Here is a 14,570-nt window from a genome sequence, read left to right on the forward strand (position 1 = left end):
CCTCTGACCATCAAGCTCCTAACTTTATATTTAAGCCCCTACATAAAATGAAAATGCGGGGAGGGGCTATGTATGGGGGGAGGAGCCTTCCTTTTAGGCACCCACCTACACGTTTCGGGGTGGGGGGGGCTACTAACCGGGCCAGGAGGTGGTTGGACAGATAATTGCGCCAGGGTGACCTGAGCCAGGCGCAATCCCCCCCAGCCCAAGCCTCCGCTGCTGGGAGGCGTTTGATGAAACCCTCCTGGGGCCTTGGCAGCTCCTCGCTGGGGTTGTGGGCAGCCCTTTCCCGGAGGCAGCACGAGAGGCACCCGAAGGGAAGCTTCCCCCAGCGAGGCTCGCTCCGTTCGCAGCCTGGAGCCCAGAGGCAGTGGGCTCAGCTGCAGCGGCGGGGGGGTCCACACTGCAAAAGGGGTGCAGCGCAGGGGGGGGTCCACACTGCAAAAGGGGTGCAGCGGGGGGGGTCCACACTGCAAAAGCGGTGCAGCGGCGGGGGGGGGGTCCACGCTGCAAAAGGGGTGCAGCGAGGGGGGGGAGCTTCCAAGCCTGCGCCCTTGCACCAGGCTGGCTGCATTGCAGGCCACATTGCACTGCAGGGCTGGGGAACCCGCCGTGCGCGGGGGCGGAACCTTCCGCAGCTCGCCCAGCGCCCCGGCGGCCGCAAACCGGCCCGGCACCGCCTGCGCCTTCCGGCGGGGCGGGGCGGGGCCGGGCCGCGGGGCAGGGCCCGGGAAGGTGACCCGGCGGCCGGCTGCGCCCCCCCGGCTCAGCCAGCATGCCGGCGCTGCAGAGCCCGGCCGCTCTTGCGACACTGGTGAGCGGAGCCTGCGCGAGGGCGGCGGGCTGCTGGGTAAGCGCACGGGGCAGGGGCCAGGGCAGGGCTGCCGGTGGATCTTGGGGGGCGGGGAAAGAGGGGAACCCCCCCTCAATTAGCCCCCTCACTCCCCTCCTTTTCGGGTATTTCCAGGGGGCTCTCCATGGGCCAGAGGGTTGGGTTCTAGCCTAGATGGAAATGTGTGTGTGCATCAGCCTGGCAAAACAACCCCCCCTTGACCGCCCTTCACCTATCACTGGGGATTATTTGATTAATGAGGTTTACTAGGCTAGCGCCCAGGGACCCCCCCCTCCCCCGAGACCCCTCCATGGTACTGTGCAGGGTGCAAACACACCCCTAACTTCGGTTCACCACTCCCGGGTGGCTCAGGGGTGTGAACTGTTCACACCCCTGAGGCCTGGGCTACTCGACAAGGGGAGGGTGACGTAAGTCGCCCCGGCCTCGGCCTATCTGTGCGGGCGTCTACGCTCCCATTTCTTTCCGGCCAGCCCGCGGGCCCTGTTACGGCGACGCAGTTAAAAAACAAACAAACCACCACCTCCCCGAACGGCGCGGTCAGCCTCCCGAGGGCGAGGGAGACCCCGAGTGAACACTGCATGACCTGTGTCAACCCCAGCCGTCCTCCAGCCGCTGTCCCACAATGCCCCGTTCCCTGGGACAGCGAGCGGCGTGGTTAAGACGACCTAAGCCCCGGGGAAGTCACCTCCTTCCACCGCCCCAGGGGATGGATTTACTACAGGGATAGTAAATAGCTGTAGCAAGTAACAGCAGCGCTCGGAGGGTAGACGTATGCTCAGGGAGCTGCGGGTGTGATTCCCGAGGAGCAGCTAGTGGGCTAAAAACAGAGCGTAGCCCCAGAGGCCTGAGCTGCAGGAGGGGCTATACAGCATATCGGACCGGTCCCTACTTGGTGCGGCTAGCGGCCTCTCCCACCCCTCGCGCCATTGCAGCTACACTCTGTCGTGCACTAGCTCCATCCCAGCTAGTGCGGGGACGTCCCCTCGAGCTGGGGATTTATGCGTCCAATCCAGCTTGAAGCATAGACATCTCTTACATGAAAAAAGCTAGACAAAGGGTGGGAGAAAAGGCTGGAGCTCTCTTTACCATGGTGATGGAGGGAGGGGATTAACTGTGTTTTGCTTGCCTGTTAAAACAAAAACATACCCCCTTCCCCCCCAAAAGAGCACTCTCCGAGAGCAAACGGAGGAGTAAAATATTGGCCCATATAGAAACTGATCATAAACTTACTGTGATATAATATCTAGCTCTTTGTATCTGTATTGCTCAAAGCACTTGACAAAGGAGGGCAGTGTCTTTATCCCTATTTTACAGATGGGGAAACTGAGGCATGGGGCAGTGAAATGACTTGCCCAAGGTCACATAGCAGGCCAGTGGCAGAGCCAAGAGTACAACCCCAATCTCCTATCCACCAGGTCACACTGCTCTGAAGGGAGATCAGCTTTTCTCTAGGGGTGGGGTTTTCATAAGCCCCAAAGGCCTCAATCTTGCAAACACTGATGCCTATGTAATGACTTACGAGCACAAGACCGATTCACTGTCAGTGAGATTTGTGGTGCTAAGGTTATTTGAAACGTTGAAAAATCTCTGTCTATGATATATAACACGTATGTATGTGGTAGTCTGGTGTTTATTGTATGTGATATGTAAAAAGAAAAGGAGGACTTGTGGCACCTTAGAGACGAACCAATTTATTTGAGCATAAGCTTTCGTGAGCTACAGCTCACTTCATCGGATGCATACTGTGGAAAGTGTAGAAGATCTTTTTATATACACACAGAGACCATGAAACAATACCTCCTCCCACCCCACTCTCCTGCTGGTAATAGCTTATCTAAAGTGATCACTCTCACTTTAGATAAGCTATTACCAGCAGGAGAGTGGGGTGGGAGGAGGTATTTTTTCATGCTTTGTGTGTATATAAAAATATCTTCTACACTTTCCACAGTATGCATCCGATGAAGTGAGCTGTAGCTCACGAAAGCTCATGCTCAAATAAATTGGTTCGTCTCGAAGGTGCCACAAGTCCTCCTTTTCTTTTTGCGAATACAGACTAACGCGGCTGTTACTCTGAAATATGTGATATGTGTGTATGGTATAGACTGCTTTGGTGTTTGTTGTTTATACTCCTTTATATTTAAAACAACAATACATAATTTTAAAAAGCTATCTCTACAAAAAAATCAGACAACCCTCAACCTTCCAATTCATTTATTTGGTTATTCTTTAAATCCGATGATTTTTGAATGCATAGCAACACCAAGGATCTGATCCCTCTGTCACCCTGGCTTGCATAGTCCTTTGCACCCATGTCGAGTGGGTATACCACGTGAGCAGAGCAAGGCAGTGGGGAAATCAAGCTGTGCAATGGGGTTATATGGGGACTGGTGGTGGGCTTATAAATTCAGTGATTATTTTTGTGAATGTATTTTGTGCATAGAGGCCCCCACAAAGGTCAAGGCCCCATTGTGCTGGGCGCTGCCCAGACACAGGGTGAGAGGGAGTCCCAGCCTCAATGAGCATTGAAATAGACTAGACGCAGAAGGGATGGGAGGGAAAGAGGCACAGAAAGGCAGAGCTGAGACTAGAACCCAGGTCCCCTGAGCTTTAATCCAGTCTCCAGCCCACTGGACTGGTCTGTTTTCTGGCTGGTGAGAGATCAAAATTTAAAGAAGAGACAATAATAAGTTGAGAGGACTCAAAAGTGCTTCTCTGCTGAGGCAAATGTGATCTCTTAATCCAGCCTGGAGTGTGTTTTCCAGCCTGGAGTGTGGGAAAAGGAGTTTATTACTTTCCAGGAGCTCAGGCTAATAAACTTCCTTCCGAAGCCATTAGGGCTTCAGGCATCATAAAACTGCTAATGTCACTGGCAGTAAAATATGTATATTTTAAATCCGCAGGATGTCTTGACATAAGAAAACATTTTGCTTTGGCATCTCCCACCGATAACAGAAAAACCCTGTTAATCTCTCTCTGTGGAAACATAGTCGGACAGTAATATTACAGTAAACTCAGCTGCGACTGGGGCCTCGGGGTGCTAGGTGCTGTACGGACATTCCCTGCCCCAAAGAACTTCTAGTCTAAATCGACAAGACAAAGGGTAGGAGGGGAAACAAGCACAGAAGAGCCAGAAGTAGAACTCAGCTCTCCTGATTCCCAGTCCAGTGCCCTATCCGGTAGACCAGCTACCCCCTGTTGTTATGCTCCTTGCTTAGATTTTTAGTTTGACCCAGTCCTCGGGTATTACGCACAATGAGCTCTTATAAAAACAAGATTTCCCGGCTGAGTTGAATCTAATAGGACAGATCCTTTACAGCAGATCTCTGTACCTGACCATACCTCCCTCTCCACAGGTAAGGAGTTCTTCAGGTACCTCTTCGTCCCCTTCCCGGCCAGCAATTGCAGCCAAACACCCATACCAAGTGGACTTGAAGGCAGGAAAGCTTTATGCTTGGTGCGCCTGTGGCCACAGCAAGAAACAGGTAACTTTCAAAATCGTTGTGGTTTATCCTTCATGTCCGCACTCCCCGAGCTTCTTAGCAATTCACCCAGCTCAGAAGCATTTTTCATTGGCCTACATGACCTCCTTTGGCATTCCTGCAAAACTCTGAAGGCTATGGGAAAGTCCAGGGTCTTGCTTCCAACACCAGCTAAACTGGGAGGAGTGGTAGATACGCTGGAGGGTAGGGATAGGATACAGAGAGACCTAGACAGATTGGAGGATTGGGCCAAAAGAAATCTGATGAGGTTCAACAAGGACAAGTGCAGAGTCCTGCACTTAGGACGGAAGAATCCAATGCACCGCTACAGACTAGGGACCGAATGGCTCGGCAGCAGTTCTGCAGAGAAGGACCTAGGGGTTACAGTGGACGAGAAGCTGGATATGAGTCAACAGTGTGCCCTTGTTGCCAAGAAGGCCAATGGCATTTTGGGGTGTATAAGTAGGGGCATTGCCAGCAGATTGAGGGACGTGATCGTTCCCCTCTATTCGACATTGGTGAGGCCTCGTCTGGAGTACTGTGTCTCAGTTTTGGGCCCCACGCTATAAGAAGGATGTGGAAAAATTGGAAAGAGTCCAGTGGAAGATACAAAAATGATTAGGGGACTGGAACACATGACTTATGAGGAGAGGCTGAGGGAACTGGGATTGTTTAGTCTGCAGAAGAGAAGAATGAGGGGGGATTTGATAGCTGCTTTCAACTACCTGAAAGGGGGTTCCAAAGAGGATGGATCTAGACTATTCTCAGTGATAGCAGATGACAGGACAAGGAGTAATGGTCTCAAGTTGCAGTGGGGGAGATTTAGGTTGGATATTAGGAAAAACTTTTCACTAGGAGGGTGGTGAAACACTGGAATGCGTTACCTAGGGAGGTGGTGGAATCCCCTTCCTTAGAAGTTTTTAAGGTCAGGCTTGACAAAGCCCTGGCTGGGATGATTTAGTTGGGGATTGGTCCTGTTCTGGGCAGGGGGTTGGACTAGATGACCTCCTGAGGTCCCTTCCAACCCTGATATTCTATGACCAGCTGCTTCAGAGGAAGGAACAAGAAATACCTCCCCTTAGTGGACATGGTTGGGGTAACCTAGTTGTCTCCCTAGCTCCTCTCCGTTCTAATTGCCTTGTGCCATGAAGCTTAACATTATTATATTAAAATATATGTTTTAAATTATCTTTAAGTAACTGTCCCATGGTTGAAGCTGGTGGTAGCTAAAGACAAGGTGTTCTCAGGAGCGGGCCCATGCCTCTGCAAGGCACTTTTAATGGAAATATTTCAAAGCCTCAAATGCAGCCCCATTTTAGCATGAGTTCTCCCAGCTGTGAGCTATGAATTGCCGAGGCACTGAGGCAGCTGGCTAGATCTCCTTTCTCTGCCCTTTTAAAGCCAGGCCTCTGTAGGAAACCAGGGTCTGTTTGCTGCTCTGATTTGGAGATTGCTGGGGTCCCAAATTCCAAGTGCACCCAGACATTGCGCTGAAAGGCAATGAGTGAAATACTTGATAATCAGCTAGGGAGAGGCAGCTTAACACCCACTGCTGGCCATACTGGGTCAAACCAATGGTCCATCTAGGCCAGTATCCTGTCTCTGGCAGTGGTTGGTACCAGACAGTTCAGAGGGAGTGAACAGAATAGAGCAATTTCGAGTGATCCATCCCCTGTTATCCAGCCCCAGCTTCTGATGTTTGGAGGTTTAGGGACACCCAGAGCATGGGGCTGCATCCCTGACCATCTTAGCTAATAGCCACTGATGGACCCATCCTCCAGGAACTCATCTAATTCTTTTTTGAACTCAGTTATACTTTTGGCCTTTACAATATCCCATGGCAACAAGTTCCATGGTTAACTGTGCGTTGTGTAAAAAAGTACTTCCTTTTGTTGTTTTTTAACCTGCTGCCTGTTAATTTTATTGGATGCCCCCCCTAGTTCTTGTGTTATTTGGAGAGCTGAACAATACTTCCCTATTCGCTTTCTCCACACTAGTCATGATTTTAGAGACCTCTAGCATATCCCCCCTTAGTCGTCTCTTTTCTAAGCTGAAAGGTCCCAGTCTTTTAAATCTCTCCTCATACGGCATCTGTTCCATCCCCCTCATCATCTTTGTTGCCCTCCTCTGCACCTTCTCCAATTCCAATTTCTCATTTTTTTGAGACGACCAGAACTGTGCACTGCATTCAAGATGTGGGCATACCGTGGATTTACATAGTGACATCATGATGTTTTCTGTTTTATGATCTATCCCTTTCCTAATGGTTCCTAACATTCTGGTCGCTTTTTTGACAGCCGCCGCACCCTGAGCGGATGTTTTCAGGGAACGATCCACCATGACTCCAAAATCTCTTTCTTGAGTGGTAAAACAGCTAATTTAGATCCCATCATTGTGTTTGTGTGTAGTTGGGATTATTTTTTTCCAAGGTGCATTACTTTGCTTGGGAGTGTTCTCATTCTTTATGTGATACTAGCCCCTAATGGCCCCAGTCAGGCTCATTGTGTGTTGATACCATGCAACCCTTCTCATCAAGTGCAGTAAGTTAAAATCTAGAGAGTTATAACTGCATTTAAGTTTATTCTTTTCTGTTCCCCTCTGCCTGTGAATGCTCATGTTGCTGTTTACAAGCAGACAGCAACCAAAAATGGAAGTCTCCTCTCAACTATCCCATTCTCCCTCTGGACATTACATTTCCTAATAGGTACATCGATCTCCCTGTCCTCCTGTGTCAGCTGGTATCTCCCACTCGGAGAAATACCTGTTCTGTAGGGGGACTGAAGAGGTTTCAGCTATAGTGTTTCCTTTAAATCCTGCAATAATGGAAGAGTCAATCAGGTTTATTATTATGCAGAAGCAGGACGCCAGATTTGGCAGATAACTGGAGTATGATGTGCAACACATATGGAGCCTAAATACTTTATTGATCAGGTGTATTACAGTAGCACCAAGAAGCCCCAGTCACAAACCAGGACACCATGGTGCTAGGCGCTGTACAAACAGAACATAAAGACAGTCCCTGCCCAAAAGAGCTGACAGTCTGTCTGAGACAAGAGGGGTTAAAAGAGGTTTGACCCATTCGCAACATTATGTCAGGCTGTGAGGGAAATGCGTCCTGTTTAATGATCACCCCTGGTACAAGCTAGGAGCCAGTGCAAAATCCAGCAGGTGAAATTAACGTCATGACGTGTTGTGAGCTGCCTTGTCACCGATCATCCTGCTCTCTGTATACTGTGGGGGGCCTAAAAAGCTGACCTTTCCTCGGCTATCTTTTGATGATCTCTGCTGGTGTGGGGGAAGGAAAGCAGAGGAGAAAATGGGGAGGCTAGTATTAATTCCCCTCTTGCTTGGAAATGCAAACAGATCTTTACCCAATATGGGGCAGACTGGGTCTCCAGCTCCTCCTAGGAGGAAGGATGAACCAGTGGTTTGGGCACTTATCTGAGATGCAGGAGACCTGGCTTCAATTCTTTCCCCTGCCTCAGATTTCTTGTGTGGCCTTGAGCATGTCACTTAGTCTATCTGTGCCTCAGTTTCCCCATCTGTATTCTGCCCTCCAGGGGCTGAAAGATAAATAAAGATTATGAGGTGCTCAGATAGAATGGTGATGGGGGACCAGATAAATACCTGAGCTAGATGGAGCTAATCCAGCTCCGTGAAACAGTCTCTCCTTCCCAGTAGCCCTGGCACACCCCTCTTGGCATGGTGGTGCCAAGTAAAACCACTGCTTTGTTTCTTTTGCTCTACAGCCTTTCTGTGATGGATCCCATAAAACTGCAACCCCAGATCTCTCTCCCCTGAGGTTCCGGCTGGATGAGGCCAAGAGCGCCTGGCTGTGTGGATGCAAACACACCAAATCCCCTCCTTACTGCGACGGCACCCACAAGGAGGAGTTCGTTCAGAAAGCAAAGCTCCCTGGGCAGCCTTGATGGGGGGCTTTCTATCCTGACACCAGCGGGGGGACCTTGCAGCTTGTTTCGAGGGGTGGGGGGCTGCAGGAATGGGAAGATGTTCAGGCTTTCAGTGTTTTCCGGTGTATTGGATCAAGTTGTCCGAACAGCTCCAGGTTCCATTCTTATTTCCCTGTACATGAAGTTCTGTACAGACCAGGCCAATCAAACACATGGGCACCAGGCTGGTGGCTTCTTCCAGCTGCCAAGAAGGATCAAATAAAAGCGACAAGGCCTTTTTCACGTTGCTGGCACAAAGAGAAAGATGGGTTTGGTCTGCATTGTTGCATCTCGGTGTTATAAAATAAATCCCAGCATTACAAGAACAGAGCCGACTGGGTGGCTAATAAATAGGTTCTCTGCAAAGAAACTTCTAGCCCATGGGAGCAAATGGGATCCCAATGCACAAATGTTGTAGGAGGAAAACTGCATGTCATGATCTATCACCGGTTCCTCTGGGCTGTCCCCGCCACCTTTGTAAACCATAAAAAAATGAGGAACTTTGTTGGCTGCAGATTAGAAAGCCTGCTGCTCATATCAGCCCAGCTGTTCCCGTTTGCCTTGTCCCCAGCCTGATTGTAGCTGGAGCCTGTTTCTTGGGTGACTTTGTTTTCAGTTCAGGCTGGAGATTTCCCACCGCCCCCCACCCCCCCGACCTCAATTGAATTATTCCTCGGTGAGCTGACACTTGATGACTCGTGGAAGTAAAGTGAAGCACATACCCAAGTGGTTGCAGGATCAGGGCCCAATTGTTTAAGTTAAAGGTGGCCTGCAAAGGGGAAAATAGGCTTGTTGTGGTTTTTCTTCTTTATGATCGATGAAAAGAACCTGAAGAATTGGGAGGTTTGGGCTTTGAAAAGCTGGGGCGGGGGGGGTCTTCTCTGCTTGCCTCTTTCCTCAGGGATGTCAAGTTTTGTGTAGTTCTCTGTTTCTGGTGGAGGAGTCCCTGGAGGACTCAAAGCTGCAGATTGAAAATTTTCTCAGCCCTCCAACAGAAGGAGTGTCAAAGCCTTTCAAAGAGATTTTATTTGTGAACTCCTTTTCACTCAAAACTTCGAAAACCCCACCGTTTTAAGCAGTTGAAATGAAAACCATCATGACTTCCCTTCTGAATGAAATGACGTGTCACTTCCTTGCTGTCTGCCGTAAACCTCCAAGTTCAAGTTTTCCATAGACTCTCCCAGAAAAGACAAGATCTGAATTTCTAAGGCCTTGTCTACACACGCCCAAGTTGTATCAGTTTAACTATATGGGTGGATCCATTTATACTGGTATAAAGGTGCGTATATTGGGATAACTATTCGCATATGGGTTGGGGAATAAGTTATACTTGTGCAAGGCACTTTTGTATACCAGTGTAACTGCTAGGGATTGTATTGGTGTAACTTTAACGGTTAAACAAAATCACACCCTTCAGTGTATCTAGTTATACAGGTGCAAAATCTGTGCGTAGCCGAGGCCTTAATATATAAAAAAACAAGCAGAAGAAAAAGTAGCAAAAAAGCAACTTTTCAGGCCGCCTTAACTCATAATCAAGAAGCAAAAAACCACATTTCTTTTTCTTTCCAGGTCTTTTTTTAACAGTCAAGTTGCTCTTTCCTCTCCTGTCTTTGTTCTCACAAAGGGTTTCTTACAGGGCAGTTTTTTAACATGATGGGGAGACCTGTAACTGACAAACCGCAATGTTTTTGTTGACCTCTGTTTAGACGACAGGTAAAATTTTCAAAAATGCCTATGTCATTGGAATTCAGTGGGACTTAGGTGCAGACCGTCAAAGGTATTTAGGCACCTACCTCCCATTGAGATCAGTGGGAGTTAGGCATTTAAACACCTTTGGAGAATCTGGCCCTTAAGTGCCTTATTGCTGATCTACACAGAAAGTTGTACCAGTTTGACAAAAGGTATGATTTAAACTAGCGCTGCTTTGTCTGTGGAACAAACTGGTTTATGTTGCTTTAGCTTGTGCATACTTAAAACGTGATGAGAGTGTCCACACACCAAATTGCATCGGTTTCATTAGAGCAGTATAAAAGTTAAACCGATGCTGCTTGTGTGTCTGTGTGTGTGGACGAGGGCTAAGTCCCTGAGGCACTTTTAAACCTTTAACCCTGCAAGCCTGGTTCTCTGCTACACCCTCATTTACACCAGTGCAAAACAAGCGATCCTAGTGACATGGTTGGAAACCAGACCAGAATGGCCATGTTTTACACTGGCTTTATACTAGTGTGAATGATGGTATAAATCGCCAGGGCCATGGAAAATTAGACCCTTCTTAATTAGCCAAACATTCAGAATGGAAGATGTGCTGGGTACATCTGAATGGCATGGTTTTCTATGAGTCGGTTTATCTGGAAACCAGAGGAAGTTATTTCTGCCAGTGCACAAGGGCAATTGCTCCTGTAACAGACTGCCATTACGGGGGAGTTCTTTGCACAAACCCCAGAGACTTCGAGATGCTGCCATAATAATAAACCAAACCCAGTTGTCATGCAGAGACGCGACTTGTTCTTGTACCATAGCATCAGCCCTAACAACTCAGTGGTCGGGGCTTCAGGAGATTGCAAGGGACCCCTCTTTCTCTTGAATGGTTGTTTTGATTTTGAAATGGTTAATAAAATATTAAGATCCAGCTAGATGGCTCTGCGTCTTTCATTTTAAAAAAAAATCCCAGCCCCTGGGGGTTCCCCCTCCCAGCCCTACTCTGGTGGGGTCTGGTTGGGGGAAGGGAGGAGCCTGCTTTTAAAGTTAGCAATGCAAAGAGGGTTTGGAAAAGTTATCTTCCCGCGGGAGGCTGTGCACTACACCAGAGGAAGGAACACCTGTGCTTGTCTGTGGATCAGTTTCTCCAGCTTGTTGCCTCTCCTAATAACTCCTCCACCTGTTGGTAGATAATAGACACAAATGAAGCAAATCACCTGGCTAGGTCATTAGTGGGGATCGGCCCCTAAATCTCTGGATTTAAAACCATCAACTGCTACTCTTTGAGCTAAACAAACAAATCCATTAGCCTGGAGTCAGTATCAGACTCATGCACCCCCTACCTGGTCCAGCCAGTAGAAGGAGACAGATCCACACTGGGTTAACGTTCTAGGTTGAGCCATCCATCAAGAGAAGCTTCCTGCCTTATCTTGGTGTCAGTCCAGAGTGACTTCGTTTGAGCTGACACAGGTAGAAACAGATCAGAATCTGCTCCGTTCTACTGTGATCACTCCCTGGTTGCGTTACCTTCAGCTAAAGGCAGCTGATTGCTTTTTCTTCCCCCTGTCCCTGTAAAACCAGATTTTCTCTCCAGAAATAAGTTGCAATACTGTGGGGAGGAAAGAACCAGCTTTAAACAAAAAAAGACCTCAAAGAGGAGAGCAAGTGAACCTGGAAGGTGGGTTTGGTTTGGGGCTAGTGAAGTGTGTCTTTGAACGAAGACTTAATTAGCATCACAGAGCTGTCAGGACCCTGAACCGAAGCCAGCTGACGTTGCGAAGGGGGATTTTAGGAGTGGCGCGGAATATACACACACGCTTCACCCAGCCAGGCGATTCCGCCCCATACACACCCCAGCTGGTGCCAGGCGGGGAGAAAAAACCCAGCCCAGCGAGGAAAGGGAGCGAAAAACTCAAGCCCTTCACAGAGCGGACTGGGGCTGGGGCTGGCTTTTCCTTCCCAGCTTTGCTCGCCTCTCCTGCCAGGCGGCGTGGGAATTACTAGCGTTAAGTAATGATAAAGCCGGGGTGGAGGGGTTGTTGGTGCAGCCGTTTGGATGGCTTTCCAGAAGGACCCAGCCTCCGGAGCTCACCTGAAATGCAGAGCCGCGGGGCGGTCTTGCCAGCTGACGGGTTCCCTTCCAGGGCAGACGGAGCCAGGAGTCTCCGGAGGGCTTTCCAGCGCCCCCGGCTATGATCCCACGGCCAGACGTTACCGCAGCCGGGAGAAAACTGGAGCTTTGAAGAAAACAGCCTCAATTTTGGCTTCATTAAAAAAAACAAAACAAAAATGCCCCCGTGTGGGAATAATGAAATCCCACCTGAAGACAGTGGGGTGCCCGGGTAATTTGCCTCTTGTTTCTGCCCTGGGTTCTCTCGAAACTGGGACACCGGTTTTGCTTTTTAAATTAACAAAAAATGTTTATTTTGCTTTCCCCCCCCCTCCCTCCAAAGGCTCCGTGGTTGGGACAGAACCCAGACCTGCCTAACACAGACATTGCCGAAGCGAATAGATAAACCAACTTCCCATCCGCCCCTAAAGTTCTGAGTTTCAGCAGCTGCCAGGCCAGAAAGAAAAAGAAATCAAGTTCTCCCTACACCGGGAATTGCTCGAATCAGAGAAGATCAGGGTGGGAAGGGACCCCAGGAGGTCATCTAGTCCAACCCCCTGCTCAAAGCAGGACCGATCCCCAACTAAATCATCCCAGCCAGGGCTGTGTCAAGCCTGACCTTAAAAACCTCTAAGGAAGGAGATTCCACCACCTCCCTAAGTAACCCATTCCAGCGCTTCAGGACCCTCCTGGTGAAAAGTTTTCCCTAATATCCAACCTAAACCTCCCCCACTGCAACTTGAGACCATTGCTCCTCGCTCCCCTCTGGGCCCCCTAACAAGTGGGGTCCCTTGAAGAAGCCCGGGCTTTCTCCGAGCTTGTCTCCAGTGTCTAGACACCTATCTACCTGTCAGCTCCCCAGAAGGCTGTTTCTGCCGCCAAGAGCGGTTGGTGGTTTGTGTCTTGAAGCGGTTCCACCCCTCTAGACAGTTTCCACTCGACAGCAGCTAACCCCGCACTCAGGTATTGTGTCTATACGGGGGGGAGGATTTAAATGTGTACCTGAAATTAACAAGCAGCTCACGTGGGAGGCAATCCATGAGTTGTCTGAAAGAAAAATAGGTGGGAGAAGGGAAGGGGGGGGAAGCCAAGACCCCACTCTAAACCTTGCCTGGCTCTGTTGCTGGGGAAGAGGGCTAACACACCAAAGCATCGACTCCTTGACCAAATCGATTCACTTTCGGGTTTTCCCTTTGTGGGTGGGGTTTAAGGGAACAGGGCGAGACGGGAAAACGGGAAGAGGAGAAAAGAATAGATTGCCCCCCCCCCAATAAAATATTTCCCGACACTGTGTTCCGTGCATTATGCGGGGAATAAATCGCAGAACCAGGCTGTGAGCTGGGACATGTATAGACCTGCCCGGGGAAATGCTCTAAACGCCATTGTGATGACATTAACCACGACTTATTGCTGAGGGTGACTTGTTTCAAACTTTTGGGTCTGGAATTCTGCTCCCATTTGCACCAGTGAAATCCAGCGTGAATCGATCCCCACTCGCTTTCGTGGGGCTGCTCGTGATTTACCCAGCTGTGTAGTCTCTAATTAACACGTGTGTGCCTCCCGTCTGCGCAAAGCGTCTCCTCCCTGACCGGACAAGCTAGCTGAGGGGGTGGATCCAGCTCTGTCCAGGTTCCTTCACGCCGCAGCTCTGATTCTTGCAAGCTCTGGGTTTGTCAGGTAAGCGAGTCTGCGTGGCCTCCCTTCTTTACAACTCCCCTTTTCTGCTAGCTTCTCCCCTTCGTGGGCTTCTAACCAACAACCTTCCCTGAATCCACTAACCCACCATCTTGCCACTTCTCTAAGCCAAACCTTCACTTATCCAGCAGTTTCAATCCAAACTTTTCAGAGGGTGAAGATTTTTGGCTCTCCCCTTGTTAAGTATTTTTGAAGCATGTGTTGTTATTAATTATTGACAATTTTTATTTTTAATATGTTTTGACATGTTAAGATCTAGCATTGTTAATTTCATGTCCAGAACTTTTAAATAATAATACTGTGGGGCAGGGAAAATTTCCATATTCCTCCCAGAGCTGGGCTGCAGGTTGATCTGGTAATCAGCAAGTCTAGTTTCTAACTCGGATCTGTTACATTCCCAGACCAGTGGCTACAGAAGAAACTTTGTTCCCTCTGAAACCCTCACTGATAACAACATAAAGTCTGCTCACCGATTCATCTCTGCCTTTAAAATACTATTTTTAAAAAAATCTCTTTCCTTTATTCATAGATTCTAAGCCAGAAGGGATGACTGTGATCATTGTCTGACCCCCTGTATAGAGAACTCTTCCCCCGCCCCCCCAAAAAAAACCCAAAACAATTCCCAGAGTGGATCGTCTAGGAAAAAATATCCAATTTTGATTTAGAAATTGTCAGTGATGGAGAATACACCACGACACTTGAGAAATTGTCCCAGTGGTTAATTACTCTCACTGTTAAAAATGTATGCCTTATTTCCGGTCTGAATGTGTCTAGTTTCAACTTCT

At 48.9% G+C, this 14,570-nt stretch overlaps 1 protein-coding gene across 2 annotated transcripts; it reads left to right on the forward strand.

The window, feature by feature from the left end:
* Nucleotides 1–695: 695 nt before the first annotated feature.
* Nucleotides 696–10,911, forward strand: CISD3 (CDGSH iron sulfur domain 3). 2 transcript variants are annotated; one of them, XM_073325758.1, is made up of 3 exons: nucleotides 696–850; nucleotides 4,207–4,335; nucleotides 8,082–10,911. In XM_073325758.1, the coding sequence occupies exons 1-3, from the start codon at nucleotides 776–778 to the stop codon at nucleotides 8,259–8,261; spliced, it is 384 nt and encodes a 127-aa protein (XP_073181859.1). In that variant the 5' UTR covers nucleotides 696–775; the 3' UTR covers nucleotides 8,262–10,911. The 2 variants fall into 2 exon arrangements, with proteins under 2 accessions (XP_073181859.1, XP_073181860.1); XM_073325759.1 differs by having other exon boundaries at nucleotides 696–814.
* Nucleotides 10,912–14,570: the final 3,659 nt, after the last annotated feature.

The sequence above is a fragment of the Lepidochelys kempii genome, chromosome 27 (genome assembly GCF_965140265.1).
Source record: "Lepidochelys kempii isolate rLepKem1 chromosome 27, rLepKem1.hap2, whole genome shotgun sequence".
In the NCBI taxonomy this organism is placed as follows: Eukaryota; Metazoa; Chordata; order Testudines; family Cheloniidae; genus Lepidochelys; species Lepidochelys kempii.